The 16217-nt window shown below is 49.8% G+C and overlaps 1 protein-coding gene across 1 annotated transcript; it reads left to right on the top strand.

The window, feature by feature from the left end:
- Positions 1 to 1350: 1350 nt before the first annotated feature.
- On the top strand, positions 1351 to 13921 carry LOC132585685 (cytochrome c oxidase subunit 7A2, mitochondrial). Its single transcript, XM_060257555.1, has 4 exons — positions 1351 to 1589; positions 7864 to 7953; positions 9031 to 9115; positions 13627 to 13921. The coding sequence occupies exons 1-4, from the start codon at positions 1575 to 1577 to the stop codon at positions 13683 to 13685; spliced, it is 249 nt and encodes an 82-aa protein (XP_060113538.1). The 5' UTR covers positions 1351 to 1574; the 3' UTR covers positions 13686 to 13921.
- Positions 13922 to 16217: the final 2296 nt, after the last annotated feature.

Below are 16217 nucleotides of genomic sequence, written 5' to 3'. Positions count from 1 at the left end.
AACAGAGGTCAGTTCCCCTGAAGAAAATGGCCGTTTTGGAAGGTGGGCCAGGGGCTTCCCAACCCAGCCTCACACTGAGCTATTCGCCAAGAGGAACAAGAGCCAGGTAGAGATTCCATGGACAAAAGAAGGGTTGTCCGTTGACATTCCCGAGGCTAAATGTGAATTAGCAATTGTTTTAGCAATCTCATGGAGAGTACCTTGATTCCCCCAACAGTTTTCCCGGAGGAGATGCCAGCCTGTGCAATATATATAGGGAGGATATAGGCCCGAGCATAGAGCAAGCTATACGACCAACAGGTCGTCCTGGGCAGTATGACACCCATGGGCACCTTTCGCACGGAGTCTGCAGGTCACAGCCTGGCTCACAGGCCACTAGTTGGCCATTTCCTCCATGAAGTCTGCACAGAACCAAGCATAGCGAGCTTCAAGAGGGGACTGGATAAGCATCTGGAGCAGAGGTCCATCAGTGGCTATTAGCCACAGCGTATTGATGGAACTCTCTGTCTGGGGCAAGTGATGCTCTGGATTCTTGTGCTTGGGGGGGGGCGGGCACAGTGGGAGCGCCTGACCAGGATTGGACCTGACCAGGAAGAAGGTTGTTCTGGGAAATGTATATACAGAAAGAAAGAGAGGGAGAAAGAAAAAAAGAGAGAGGGAGGGAGAGAGAGAGGGGGGGAGGGAGAGGGAGAAAGAAAGAAAGAGGGAGAGAGAGAGAAAGAAAGAGAGAGAGAAAGAGAAGGAAGGAAGAGGGAGGGAAAGAAAGGAAAAGAAAGGGGGAGGGAGGGAGAAAGAAGGAAGAGGGAGGGAGAAGGAAGGAAGGGGGAGGGAGGGAGAAGGAAGGAAGGAGAGAGGGAGGGAGAAAAAGAAAGAGGAGAGGGAGAAAGAAGGAAGGAAAAGAAAGAGGGGAGGGAGAAAGAAGGAAGGGGGAGGGAGGGAGAAGGAAGGAAGGAGAGAGGGAGAGAGAGAGAAAGAAGGAAGAAAGGAAGGAAGGAGAGAGGGAGGGAGAAAGAAGGAGAGAGGGAGAGAGAGAAAGGGGGAAAGAGGGAGAAAGAAAGGGAGAAAGAGAGAGAAAGGGAGAAAGAAAGAAACAAAGTTGCAATTCCAGATCTCCAGGCCCCATTTGGAGGTTGGCAACCTTAAATCCTCTCCCCAGGCCTTTTAAGCAGTCCCCTGCCTGACTAAAAGGTGCCTCCAGCTCAGGGCGGGTGCAGGAGGATACCTTTCCTGCGGGACTTTGCATTTTCACAGTGCTTTGTGTAAAGTAAGCTGCCAGCCGCCCGTGCACACCCGCTTTACAGGAGACCTGCCTGTAAAGTTTTGAGTTCAAAACTCTCCAGGCCGGTGCTTGGCTCTCCCTGGCCTGCGGCGTCCGTCAGGCTTCCTCCGACTGCATTTTGGACTCCTCTGCTGCCCTTATTTCTGGCAGCTGGACAAGAACGCAAAGCCCTCCTCCTCCTCTCCCCGAGCAGCAGTGTCCTTGTAAGGCCCAGCCGGAGGTCGCCGGTGACAGCAGCAAGGGAGCGAAGGAGAAAAACGAGCCGGAAAGGGGCGAACACGCCAGGCAGAGGAGAATGAAAGCCCTTCTGGTAAAAGAAACCCACCCCCCTTTCATTTGTGTGCCCCCAGAAGGGAGTCACTAACCGCTGTTGGGTTGTCAAGGAGCCTGGTTAGGATTGGGGGAGTGCTGTTGGCTTGGTCTTGTTCCCAGCACTGGAGCAGAAGGTTCAGATCAAACTTTGGCAAGTACTAACCAGCAACGGAACCCCAGGGTTAAGACTCTTGCTGACTCCAGTTGCACCTTTGGAATTGACAACTGTTATCGCGGCGTGAGGTTTCACAGGGCACAAGCTGCAAACTAACCAAAGAAGCCAGGCCCGAACTTTAACTGGGCCAGTCCCTCCGTCAGCTGCCAGCGTTTCACTCTTTTGGCGTTGCCGGCTCAAATGTTTCAGCTGGTCTTCGCTGAATCAAGGGAAATGCACTCCGTGGAGGGCTCTGCTGCCTAATTCAGGGATGCCAGCCTCCAGGTGGGACCCGAGAATCCCCCGAAATTGCAGCTCACCTCTAGACTACAGAGCTCAGCTCCCCTGTCCTGCGGGAGGACGTAGTCTGTGGCACTGTGCCCCACGGAGAAAAGGGGTGCTGTGGGAGGGTGTAGTCTGTGGCACTGTGCCCCATGGAGGTCCCTGTCTTCCCCAGACTCCACCCCCAAATCTCCAGGAGCTTCCCCACCTGGAGCTGGCAACCCTGCTCCCCCATCCCCCACTGGCAACACTAGCTAGCTTTTAAAGAATAAAATGCATCATTTTGATTGGTTCATTTATTAAATAAAGTAATATATGGATAAATGTCTTATAGCAGAAGTGTCAAACCTGTGACCCAGGGGCCAAATCTGGCCCCCCGAGGGCTCCGATCAGGCCCTGGAGCAACTGGCTGTCCTCTGCTTCCTCCTCCCTCTCTCTTGCTTCCTTCTGCATCGCAGCTCGCTTTACAAGATTTGCTCAATCACGCAGGAGCTACAGAGCAAAACCTTTGTTTTCTCCATTGGCTGAGGCTCCTCCCTTCAGGAGGAAGAGGGGAGACAGAGCATGCTTTGCCAGGCTCTCTCAATCGCACAGCGGAGCTACTGAGCCAAGCTTAGAACATAAGAACATAAGAGAAGCCATGTTGGATCAGGCCAACGGCCCATCAAATCCAACACTCTGTGTCACACAGTGGCAAAAAATTTTATATACACACATACACTGTGGCTAATAGCCACAGCTTCTCTTCCTTCTGTTGGCTGAGGCTCCTCCCCATCCTGGTCCCCTGGGGAAGGAAGGAAAGAGCCAGAGCTCCCTTTGCCCAGTTACCACTGAGCCCACCCACCACAGCATCTGATCTCTTTTGTCTGGCCATCGGCTGTGATTTCAGGTGATGCCCCGGTCCCAACATGTGGGCCAGCATCCCCAGTTATAATCCCAGATCTCCAGCTGCCCTCTGGGGGCTGGGAACCTTATTCATTCTTTTGTTTGCAAAATGCACGAATGGATAAAGAAATGTCTGCTTTACTGACCGCACTACGATTCTGGGGTGATCAAGGAGGTCTGTTCCGACCGTGCAGCCTCTCCCTTGCGAATAACTAATTTTCACAAGGTTTAACACGCGCTTGCTAGCAAAATTCAGTTCACACGGGGGTCTGCTCAGCATCAGTCGGAGACTTGCAGGTGTGAAGGATACCGGCCAGGATTCAACGCCACGTTTATTAGAATCAGCAGGGCTTCTTCTTTTTTGGAGCAGGAACGCCTTTGCATATTAGGCCACACCCCCTGATGTAGCCAATCCTCCTGGACCAACAGGGCTCTTCTTACAGGGCCTGCCGTAAGCTCCAGGAGGATTGGCTATATCAGGCAGGCGTGGCCTAATATGCAAAAGAGTTCCTGCTACCAAAAGAAAGGGAGCCCTGATTAGAATGAACCTGACTCATTAAACAACAGAAACAATCGATGAGTGTTGCATTATCTGGCATCGTAGGCATATGTCTGAACTGGCTACCGAGGTAGCTCTAGGGTTTCCAAGTCCCCCACTGTCTCCGGCAGGGGACTTTTTTCTCGCACACTGGCTGCTCTAGGCGTTTCCGGGGAAACTCTATGGTTCTCCTGGATGCTCTAGCAATTTGGGAGGGGAAAACTCTATGGTACCATAGAGTTTTCCCTCCGAAATTGCTAGAGTGTCCGGGAAAACCATAAGGCGTTTTCCCGGAAATGCCTAGAGCAGCCAGCACGTGACGTCACTGGCACGATGACATCACTTGCAAGTGACATCACCGCACCGGCGACATTGGGGAGGTTCCCCCCGCCAGCCCAATGTGGGTCAGTGGGTTGGGAACCTCCAGGGCGGGAGAACCCCCACCCGGCCTGGGTAAGTAGCCCATATTCTTTAGCAGTGATATAAGCACAGCTGAGGTTTAGTACATATTCGGTATATACCTGCACATTGAGAAAAATGAATGTGCTGTATATTTGAAAATATAATTTTGGACTGTGGGCAATTCTGGTCACCGCACCTCAAAAAGGATATTATAGCATTGGAAAAAGTGCAGAAAAGGGCAACTAGAATGATTAAAGGTTTGGAACACTTTCCCTATGAAGAAAGGTTAAAATGCTTGGGGCTCTTTAGCTTGGAGAAACGTCGACTGCGGGGTGACAGGATAGAGGTTGACAAGAAGATGCATGGGATGGAGGAAGTAGAGAAATAAGTCCTTTTCTCCCTTTCTCACAATACAAGAACTCGTGGGCATGCAATGAAATTGCTGAGCAGTCGGGTTAGAACGGATAAAAGGAGGTACTTCTTATCCCAAAGGGTGATTAACATGTGGAATTCACTGCCACAGGAGGTGGTGGCGGCTAAAAGCATAGCCAGCTTTAAGAGGGGATTGGATAAAAATATGGAGCAGAGGTCCATCAGTGGCTATTAGCCACAGTGTGTGTATATATGTGTGTGTGTGTATATATATATATATATATATATAAAATTTTTGGCCACTGTGTGACACAGAGTGTTGGACTGGATGGGCCATTGGCCTGATCCAACATGGCTTCTCTTATGTGACACAGAGTGTTGGACTGGATGGGCCATTGGCCTGATCCAACATGGCTTCTCTTATGTTCTTAAGATCTGGAGTGACTCTGCTTTAGGTTAGGCTGGGGGCAGCTGACCGTGTCACCAGAGAGGGGTTTTAGCAAAATTCTTGTGTTCTTCTAAAGCCTCTGGAGACAGGGCGGATGGGTGCTTCTTTTTCACAACATCTGTGAAAAGCAGAAGTCGAAACAGAAGTGATCACCATCGCTATTTAAATCAGAATTGCGCGCCCTTCGCTCTGCGCAACTCTTTATTAATCACCCACGCAGAATTCCAAGTTTGCATTATGCCTTGCCGGCCTCTGTTTCGTCCACCTCTCGAACAACCCCGAGAAGCGGGCCGTGGTAATTTTGCACAGCAGGAAATGAGGCTGAGTAGCAATTGCTTGCCTATATCGCATTGTTGCCCCATTCCTATCCCGTAAGTCAAGGGTCCCCTTTGGAATTCTGACACTGGATTATGGGGGGGGGGGGGCAATTACAAAATGCTGGCTGTAGGAGACGGAGCCAACCACAACACCAAAGGGAGTGAGGTCATGCAGAACTCTCATGGTAATTCTTCAGCATTTTAGGCAGCTGTTTAACAGCGCGTGTTTCTAACATTTTCCTGTGGCTTGTCTCCAGTCATGCAGTCAGGGCCTTGTTTGCAGGAAAAGCTCAGCAGGAACTCATTTGCATATTAGGCCACACACCCCTGGTGCCCAGCCAGCCAGAACCCTGCCTACAGTGAAGAGTTTTCTACTGTGATGGCAGCTGCTACGAAAGCAACTCCTTAAAAACCTGCACAATCGCCAGACACCAATTAGAAGCCCTCCAGTGGCCAACCAGAATTCAGGGGCTGTCAAACTCCCAGCCCGCGGGCCACACCCAGCCCGCCCAGGGCTTCAATCAGGCCTGCGGCAATGACTCCCCCTCCTCCTTTCACCCGTTGAAGCTCTGAGGCTGCTGGTGAGATTTCCAGCTCTTTCTGCCTTGTCTTTGCCGGCTTCTGGTCTTGCAAAGCTGCAAGGAAAACAGGGAATGGATTTTCCACTAAGGTCTCTGCGCCCAGAGACTTGAATGGAAAATCCATTCTGTGTTTCCCTTGCAACTTCGTGCTGCAAGCTATTTCAATGGCACTAGGGCAGTTTCACTTTTTGCGTCGTTAATGGCCAGTTGAAGCTCCTTGAGGGCTTTGAGCCAGCTTGTCTCTGCTAAATGGACCTGAGAACTGGTGCCTTGTGAGTACTCGGACCTGGGAACCCACAACCAAAGGGGGATAGTACATTGGAGAGCCGTTGTCAATCTGAGCAGACCTGAGGCCAGGAGAGAACCTTGCGATGCCCAGCCATTTCATGTTTTCCTAGATTCGGAGCATTTTATATTTTTCATTTCTGCTGTGGTCCTTGTGCTTTTTCTTGAATTTTTTTTTTTAAATTGCGTTTCCAAATCCCACTCTTCCCCCCACCTTTCCACTTTAAACAAAGTATCACAAGAGCTTTAAGCATGTTTGCATTTAATGTTAAAAATAACATCTTTAATTGTGTTAATCTGTATCCTTTATAAACTTTACATCTCTACCCCGCATTACATTTTATGGTGTGCTCCACAAAGTTCCATTTGTGTCAAATTCGGCCCTCATAACAAATGAGTTTGACACCCCGGGAAGGTCTACTACTCACAAACTCCAAGTGAAACAAAAACAAGGTCTACCGCTCACAAAACAACCCTTTTGAGCCTGCAGGCCCCTTTGGAATTCTGACCCAGTTTGATGGGTGCTGCCGCAGTATGGTTGCTACAAAATGGTTGCCGCAGGAGGTGGAGCCAGCCACAAAATGGCGGCCGTAGCTTACTTTCAGTCACGCAGTGAAGAAGATACTCGCGCTGTGGTGGCAGTTGCTGTCAAAGTAAGGCTTTTAAAAATCTGCACAGCCAATCAGATCTCATCAGTATGCATGTGTGTTTATTGTCACAGTCATAGACTAGATTAAAAGCCGAAATCTATCAGTAATAAAAAGTACAAAGTGCCAATAGTGTCAAAGGTATACTACTAAAATAAAGATCCATATAATACAACAACATTAAAATGTAGATAAAATTTTAGTACATTGCAGTCGTCTGCACCAAAAGACAAAGCTGCTATGATTTAAAACTATTCTTCTGTTTGATCACATGGGCGCAAAACTTGCTGGTATTTCATCAACCAGCAGTTTCCCCAGAGATATCTTATCTGTTAGCACCTTAGACTGTTCCAAAATAAGGAGACTTGTCTTGTCCCTAACTTCCAGTTCCAGAGAGCCGGTTTGGTGCAGTGGTTAAGCGTGCGAATTCTTATCTGGGAGAACCAGGTTTGATTCCCCACTCCTCCACTTGCACCTTCTGGAATGGCCTTGGGTTAGCCATAGCTCTTGCAGGAGTCGTCCTTGAAAACCCTTGAAAAGGCAGCTGCTGTGAGAGCCCTCTCAGCCCCACCCACCTCACAGGGTGTCTGTTGGTGGGGGGAGAAGATATAGGAGATTATAAGCCACTCTGATTCAGAGAGAAGGGCGGGGTATCTGCAATTCTTCTTCATTCTTCCTTATAGAGGGGACAACGAATAAGAATATGTTCCAGTGTTTCCACCTCACCAATGGGGCATGTACAGATTCTTTCGCTATATGGGGTCTTCTTCGATATCTCCCTTCTGTTACCTTAGATGGCATAAGATCGCAAGTGCCAATCAGAAGACTTTTAGGCAAAAGTTCACCAGGCCCCTCCTGGTTTCTAAAAATGCTAGGCGATCACCAGGAAAGGTGTTGGCGGAACAGCTGCAAACATCTGCAGCTGCTGAAGAATATTGGCATTGAGGATGATGATGATGATATTGGATTTACATCCCGCCCTACACTCCGAAGAGTCTCAGAGCAGCTCACAATCTCCTTTAACTTCCTCCCCCACAACAGACACCCTGTGAGGTGGGTGGGGCTGAGAGGGCTCTCACAGCAGCTGCCCTTTCAAGGACAACCTCTGCCAGAGCTATGGCTGACCCAAGGCCATTCCAGCAGGTGCAAGTGGAGGAGCGGGGAATCAAACCCAGTTCTCCCAGATAAGAGTCCGCACACTTAACCACTACACCGAACCACTACACCAAACTGGCATTGCCTTCTCGGAAGACCTGACTTTGGTCCCTTGAGGACAAACCTCAGTGCGTATCTGTTTAAAAGGTTGGTTCTTCTAACCCAGTTCCGCCATCTTTTCTCTCCTTGTTGGTCCCTTCTCCTAGGCTTCCCGCGTGGGGTCCCTTCGGTTTTTCTCCTCGTCTTCCAGCCATCGATTGAAGAACAGAGTCCCAGAACACCAAAAGCTCTTTCAGGTGAGAACTTGAGTCACATCTTGTTCACCCCCCCCCCCAACTATATTTCTGGATCAGGAGTAGCACATGAGGAGAGCCCCTCTCCTGAAGGCAGGCCAACTAGAAGGGTGGGGGATTGACCATCAGTCATCCCAGGATCTTTCAGGGATTACAGCCATTACAAGGCCACCACTGGATACGTGTAGCGTCCAGGTTCAAATCATCCATGAACCTCCTTGGTGTGGTCTCAGCCTCTACCTTTCAGGGTTGTTGTACGCATAAAATGGGAGATGCTTGTATGCGCCAGCAGGGATTCATTTGCATATTAGGCCACACCCCCTGATGCCAAGCCAGCTGGGATTGTGTTCCTGTGCGTTCCTGCTCAAAAGAAACCCTGCTAGAATATGTGACCAATTAGCAAGGAAAATAATTTCAAGATACAGAACAAGTCGCAGAGTCTGTGTGTGATCCATGAGCAAGGCAACAATACTGGAAACTAAGAACTCATGTCAGGTGACCACCCTGCCAGCCATTTTCTGCAGGAAGGGTGGAATAAGTGTTTTAATAAAGAAAGAAGCGAGAAGAAGAAGATGATATTGGATTTATATCCCGCCCCCCACTCCAAAGAGTTTCAGAGCGGCTCACAATCTCCTTTACCTTCCCCCACCCCCACAACAGAGACCCCCTGTGAGGTAGATGAAGATATTGCATTTATATCCCGCCCTCCACTCCGAAGAGTCCCAGAGCGGCTCACAATCTCCTTTACCTTCCTGCTCCACAACAGACACCCTGTGAGGTGGGTGGGGCTCAGAGGGCTCTCACAGCAGCTGCCCTTTCAAGGACAACCTCTGCCAGAGCTCTGGCTGGCCCAAGGCCATTCCAGCAGGTGCAAGTGGAGGAGCGGGGAATCAAACCCGGTTCTCCCAGATAAGAGTCCACACATTTAACCACTACATCAAACTGGATCCTGTGAATTTAGGGGGAGATATTTGTGAGTTTCCTGCATTGTGCAGAGGGTTGGACTGGATGACCCTGGAGGTCCCTTCCAACTCTATGATTCTACGGCTGTATGACTCTGACCTCTTTGCCTCTTCCTAGGAGGACAACGGCCTGCCGGTGCATTTGAAAGGAGGTATGTCGGACGCCCTCCTCTACCGCTTCACCATGGCCCTCGCCGTCTTTGGTAAGAGGTGTTCTTCTGGCCCTGCTGAGCACTTTGCACTGGGGGGGTGGAGAAGAGGGGCCCGGGGAATCCTCAGAGCAGGAACGAGGACGACGGTGTGATTCTTGTGTGCCTATTTATGAGGCAAGTCAGAAGAGTCTTGGACTTTCCAGTTTCAATGAGAAACAACTAAGGGGACATGATAGAGGCTTGTAAGATGGATGCACGAGGTGGAAAGAGTTGGCACTCCTTCTCCCAAATACTGGAACTTGACGGCATCCAATGAAGAAGAATTGCAGAATTACACCCCGCCTTTTTCTCTGAATTGGAGACTCAGAGCAGCTCACAATATCCCGTATCTTCCTCCCCCACAACAGACACCCTGTGAGGTGGGTGGGGCTGAGAGGGCTCTCCCAGAAGCTGCCCTTTCAAGGACAACCTCTGCCAGAGCTACGGCTGACCCAAGGCCATTCCAGCAGGTGCAAGTGGAGGAGTGGGGAATCAAACCCGGTTCTCCCAGATAAGAGAGCTCTGGCTGACCCAAGGCCATTCCAGCAGGTGCAAGTGGAGGAGTGGGGAATCAAACCCGGTTCTCCCAGATAAGAGTCCGCACACTTAACCACTACACCAAACTGGCTCTCCTTTTTAATCTATTTAAGAAAAGAATATATTAGGCACACGGATATTTCAATCTTAACAATCACTGCTGCAGGAGTCGCAGTTTCTCCTTAACTATTATATGAAGAACAGAGGTATATATATATGTATATATATAAAAAAATAGCTCAATTCTCTTTCATGCTAGCCGTCAAAAAACAAAAGGCCCGTTCAAGCGAGAAAAAAGGAAACGAAACGGCCCGAAGCTGCAGCTTCTGGGCTTCTCTCACTGCAAAGGATTTCCTTTCTCAACAGAGGGCGGGGTCCTTTGGGAGAACAAAGAGCGATTTGGGTCAGAGCCAGTGGGCGGGTGGGGTGGGGGGGTGCGGGATCAGAACGCCCATCGTTATCCCAGGCTGAAAACAGAACTAAGCGGATTTGCCCAGGCCCTCTAAGCCCTGGGATGCTTGTGGATAAAAAACCCGCTTGGAGACCCTCGTGACTGCCAACGACAGGATATCTGCCCCCCCTCCAGCCCCCCGTCAAAAAGAATGGGGACATTCTTAGGTTTGAAAGTCCTCAGGATGGCCACACAAAACTGCCTTCTTCTGAATCAGACCCTTGGTCCGGCCATGTTGGTATTGTCTACGCCAGGGGTGTCAAACATGTGGCCTGGGGGCCGAATAAGGCCCCCAGAAGGCTCCTATCAGGCCCTCGAGCAACTGGCTGTCGTCTGCTTCCTTCTCCCTCTCCCTTGCTTCCTTCTGCATCACAGCTTGCTTTGCACAGGAGCTACAGAGGAAAACCTCTATCTTCTCCATTTGCTGAGGCTCCTTCCTTGGGGAGGAAGGGATAGCTTGCTTTGCCAGGCTCTCTCAATCGCACAGCAGAGCTACTGAGCCAAAACCTGTCTTCCTTCTATTGGCTGAGGCTCCTCCCCCGCCTGGTTCCCTGGGGAAGGAAGGAAAGAGCCAGAACTTTCTCTGCTCAGTTCCCTGGATCCCATGGGAGTAATGCAAAGAAACCTCCTTTAAGACCAACGAGTACTAATGCTTTAAGCATGTTCTAAATTTTTTGGAGAAAAACCCAAAACAAAACCCCAAAATTGTGTTTGTCTGTGTCCCTTATGAAGTTTATATCTCTGCTACCTAATCTTAACTAGATACACACATGGCCCGGCCCAACCCAACCAGGTCTCATTTATGTGAGATTCAGCCTTCATAAGGCAAGAGTTCGACACCAGCTGTGGGGTCTCAGGCAGAGAAAAGGTCTTCACCTCCTGCCTGGTCCTTTTTAAGTGGAGACGCCGGGGATTGAACCTGGGCCCTTCTGTACATGCTCTATTACTGAGCCATGGCCCCAAATAAAGAGTGCTTAGTTCTCACAGCCCTTTCTTACACGCCCAGGGAAACGCTGGTCGCCACTTTGGGGCCAGGAAGCGATTTTTCTCCAGGATAATTTGGCCCAGGGATCGTGGAGGGTTTTCTTTTGCTTTTTTGCAATCTTCTGGGCATGTAGCAGGCATCACTGGGGTGTGGGGGGGAGGCGTTTGTGAGTTTTCTGCATTGTGCAGGGGGTTGGACTAGATAACCCTGGAGGCCCCTTCCAACTCTGTGGTTCCAGGATTCTATCCTGTGAATTTAGGGGGAGGTGTTTGTGAGTCTCCTGCATTGTGCAGGGGGTTGGACTAGATGACCCAGGAGGTCCCTTCCAATTCTGTGGTTCTAGGATTCTATCCTGTGAATTTAGGGGGAGGTGTTTGTGAGCTTCCTGCATTGTGCAGGGGGTTGACTAGATGACCCTGGAGGCCCCTTCCGACTCTGTGATTCTAGGATAAGAACACACATGAAACTGCCTTCTTTCTACAAAGACCCTTGGGCTATTAAAATCAGTACTGTCTACTCAGATTGGCAGCCGCTCTCCAAGGTCTTTGCCTCGTCCTTTTGAACTGGTGATGCCGGGGATTGAACCTGGGACCTTCTGCCTTTGCCAAGCAGAGGCTCTGCCCCTGAGCCACAATCCCTTCCTTGGATCCCCTCTTCAGAGAAGGAATTCCACGCAAGATGTTGGAGACACTCAGTCACCTTTATTCAAAGCAATGTTACGGGTGGAGAAACGCAACGCAGGAGTCCCCCGGGTTTCTGGTTTGGACCAGACAACCCAGTTTCGACAACGCACATTAAAATCACACACAGGTCCCATTTTTCCTCCCTCAAAGTCAAGTGCCGGTCCAGATTCAGTTCAGTTTAAAAAACCCAACTCCTTGGAGCTAAATATGACTTCTGGCAAATGACAAGAGCATGCTCAGTCCCGTCCGGAGTCTCTCTGGCCACAATCCTTTTGTGAATTCCTTCTTGCCAAGGTTGAGAAATGGTTCGGTCCAAACCTTTCTCCAGATCCAGCCAAGGAAATACCTGCTCTGTACCTGAGAGGTGCAGAAACTCATCTGCAGAAATAACAGCTGCAATTATCTCTAACTGGGTCTGGTTGCATTAAGGAGAGCCATTTCCAGCCAGCAAATTGCTTTAATCTGATAGGACCCCCAAGGCAAAAGGCTAGGAATTCAGATCTGTGTCGCGAATCTGCTCCATCGCTGCTTCAAGGAATGTGGCCTGTTAAAGTATCATAATGCCCCTGTATAAATCGATGGTGCAGCCTCATTTGGAGTACTGCGTACAATTCTGGTCACCGCTCCGCAAAAAACGATATTTATAGCACTAAGAAAAATCCAGAAAAGGGCAACTGGAATGATTAAAGGGTTGGAACCAATGTTCCCTCTAAGCTGCAGAATCTTGTGAGCAAAAATTCTCTTTACAGGCATTAAAGTGAGCTACTGATAAATTAGTGTGTTCTGGGGTCATCCTTCCTGAGGCAAGACAAAAATGTGTGAGCTGGAGGCTAAAAATCTGTGAGCTAGCTCACACTAACTGAGCTTAGAGGGAAGACTGGTTGGAACCCTTTCCCTATGAAGAAAGGTTAAAGTGCTTCGGACTCTTTAGCTTGGAGAAACGTTAACTGAGGGGTGACATGATAGAGGTTTACAAGGTTATGCATGGGATAGAGAAAGTAAAGAAAGAAGTACTTTTCTCCCTTTCTCACAATAAAAGAACGTGTGGGCGAACTCTGTGAAATGGCTGAGCAGTTGGGTTAGAAATGGATAAAAGGAAGTACTTCTTCACCAGTGTTCCCACGAAGCTGAGTTAGTGTGAGCTAGCTCACAGTTTTTTAGCCTCTGGCTCACACCTTTTTTTCTTAGCTCAGGGAAAATGGCCCTAGAGCAAACTAATTTATGCAGTAGCTCACAAAGTAAAATTTTTACTCATGAGACTCCCCAGCTTAGAGGGAACCTAGTTCTTCACCCAAAGGGTGATTAACACACGGAATTCACTGCCACAAGAGGTGGTGGCAGCTACAAGCATAGCCAGCTTCAAGAAGGGATTGGATAAACATATGAAGCAGAGGGCCATCAGTGGCTATTAGCCACAGCCTATTGTTGGAACTCTCTGTCTGGGGCAGTGATGTTCTGTATTCTTGGTGCATGGGGGAGGCAACAGTAGGAGGGCTTCTAGTGGCCTGGCCCCACTGATAGACCTCCTGATGGCATCTGGTTTTATGGCCACTTTGTGACACAGAGTGTTGGACTGGCTGGGCCTGATCCAACATGGCTTCTCTTATGTTCTGGGCAGTGATACTCTGTATTCTTGGTGCTTGGTGGGGGGCAATAGTGGGAAGGCTTCTAGTGTCCTGGCCCCACTGATGGACATCCTGATAGCACCTGGTTTTTTGGCCACTGTGTGACACAGAATGTTGGGTTGGATGGGCCATTGGCCTGATCCAACATGGCTTCTCTGATGTTCTTAAGTGAATCAGCAAACACCAGGGGGGCAGGTTGGTGGGCTTTGCTAAAACTCGGTGTTCCTTTTCTGTCTCTGCAGGATCTGCACTCGCTGTCTTCGAACTCTTCCGAGCCGCTATGCCCAGAAAAAACAAGTGAGAATGAAGTTCGGGGTGTGTGTGAGAGACCTGGAAGAACACACCCTCCCCTCGCATGCATGCATGGGATTCGTGTCTCATTTTTAGGGAACATTGTACAGCAGAGACCGAGCCTACTTTGAGGGACAAAACATTACCCGATCTGTAGATTTTGGGAGGAAACTCTTCTTAAAATCAGTACAAGAGTGTAAAGTCTGTTTGTGAACAGAAAAAATATAATTAAAGAGCTTCACCTGACCTTCTAGGACAATGTCTTTAAAAAGCTAACTCATTTAAAAGCCTAAGATTTTAAAAGTCGTAACGAATGGACATGGAAGCATTCAATTCACAGTGACAAGCTGCATTGGGAAAAGAGACCCTGTTGATATTTGGGGGTGGGGAGTTGAATAAGGGAGAGGAAAGGATCAAATACATGCATGTTGCTATAACCACCCTGTCCTCATTGCCCATGAAATCAGGTCTTCACATCTCAACTTGCCTTCTGGTGCCTGAAGGAAACATCCATGTTCAGAGGCCATCAGCCTCTGAACCCCAGATCCAGGAGGCAACATCTGGGGAAGGCCTCGGGCTCTCTGCCGTTGTTGGCACTCCATAGTAACTGTGTGAGACAGGGCCCTGGATGAGATGGACCACTGGGCTTAATCCATCAAGGCTCTTGTGATGTTCTTCTCAGGGGAAGGCCTCAGCCTCTGTGCCTTGTTGTTGGCCCTCCAGAGGAACTGGTTGGCCACTGTGTGAGACAGGAGGCTGGACTAGATGGACCCTCACTGGTGTGATCCAGCAGGGCTCTTCTGATGTTCTTCTTAGGGGAAGGCCTCAGCCTCTCTGCCCTGTTGTTGGCCCTCCAGAGGAACTGGTTGGCCACTGTGTGAGACAGGAGGCTGGACTAGATGGACCCTCCCTGGTCTGATCCAGCAGGGCTCTTCTGATGTTCTTCTCAGAGGAATGCCTTGGACTCTCTGCCCTACTGTTGGCCCTTCAGAGGAACTGATTGGCCACTGTGTGAGACAAGAGGCTGGACTAGATGGACCCTCACTGGTCTGATCCAGCAGGGCTCTTCTGATGTTCTTCCCAGGGGAAGGCCTCGGCCTCTCTGCCCTGTTGTTGGCCCTCCAGAGGAACTGGTTGGCCATTGTGTGAGACAGGAGGCTGGACTGGATGAACTCTCACTGGTCTGATCCAGCAGGGCTGTTCTGAGGTTCTTCCCAGGGGAAGGCCTCAGCCTCTCTCCCCTGTTGTTGGCCCTCCAGAGGAACTGGTTGGCCCCCGTGTGAGACAGAAGGCTGGACTAGTTGGACCCTCACTGGTCTGATCCAGCAGGGCTGTTCTGAAGTTCTTCCCAGGGGAAGGCCTCAGCCTCTCTCCCCTGTTGTTAGCCCTCCAGAGGAACTAGTTGGCCCCTGTGTGAGACAGAAGGCTGAACTAGATGGACCCTCACTGGTCTGGTCCAGCAGGGCTCTTCTGGTATTCTTTTATTCTGGAGGCTTTTCTGGGGAGATCAGCCTGCAAGAGAGATCCATTTATTTAAATCACTTGCTATTATTATCTATGGTTACACGCTGTTACATTTTATTACACGCTTAACTTGCAACATCGATTGGGCGATGTTATCAACCTTACTGGTGGTGTAACATTTTTGTGGATTACTCTCCACGCCACAGCCATTTTCTGAATACCACCTGGAGATTGGCAACCCTGCTCTCACAGAAGAGCGTCTGCGTCCGCCAATCGTTGCTCAGCTGAAAACCGGAGGATCGAAGTTCCACGAAGGGCATCGCTCCTCAGCCAATTTTGGAACTGTAATTCTTGGAAAGGCTTAGGAGATTTTCGGGAAGCATTTCTCAACAAAACACACACACACACCCAAAAAATAGTCTGTATGGTGTACCCTTGACCTGTGTGCTGCCACCCGGAAACGGCATCGTTGGAATTTTGAGGAGGGCGGTGAGTGTCACCCTAAGATGGCTGCCACAGGAGGTGAACCCAAATGAAAAATGGCTGCCGCAGGAGGCGACCCCAAATGAAAAATGGCTGCCGCAGGCGAACCCAAATGAAAAATGGCTGCCGCAGGAGGCAACCCAAATGAAAAATGGCTGCCGCAGGAGGCGAACCCAAATGAAAAATGGCTGCCACAGGAGGCGAACCCAAATGAAAAATGGCTGCCGCAGGAGGCGAACCCAAATGAAAAATGGCTGCCGCAGGAGGCGAACCCAAATGAAAAATGGCTGCCACAGGAGGCGAACCCAAATGAAAAATGGCTGCCGCAGGAGGCAACCCAAATGAAAAATGGCTGCCGCAGGAGGTGAACCCAAATGAAAAATGGCTGCTGCAGGAGGCGAACCCGAATGAAAAGTAGCTGCCGCAGGAGGTGACCCCAAATGAAAAATGGCTGCCGTAGGAGGTGACCCCCAAATGAAAAATGGATGCCACAGGAGGTGACCCCAAATGAAAAATGGCCACCACAAGAGGTGGAGCTAAATGGAATACTTTGCTCCTCACACCTCTTGGGAAGGAGGAAATCCAGAAGGGGGAA

This window comes from Heteronotia binoei, chromosome 17 (genome assembly GCF_032191835.1).
Source record: "Heteronotia binoei isolate CCM8104 ecotype False Entrance Well chromosome 17, APGP_CSIRO_Hbin_v1, whole genome shotgun sequence".
Classification (NCBI taxonomy): Eukaryota; Metazoa; Chordata; class Lepidosauria; order Squamata; family Gekkonidae; genus Heteronotia; species Heteronotia binoei.
Note: the sequence above shows the minus strand (reverse complement) of the source record. Positions and strands in the feature narration are given on the sequence as shown.

Bases quoted from the DNA above. Each gene is read 5' to 3' on its own strand.
- LOC132585685 (XM_060257555.1), top strand. The intron at 7,954-9,030 runs GTGAGAACTTGA...GCCTCTTCCTAG, and splicing joins AACACCAAAAGCTCTTTCAG to GAGGACAACGGCCTGCCGGT. The intron at 9,116-13,626 runs GTAAGAGGTGTT...CTGTCTCTGCAG, and splicing joins CATGGCCCTCGCCGTCTTTG to GATCTGCACTCGCTGTCTTC.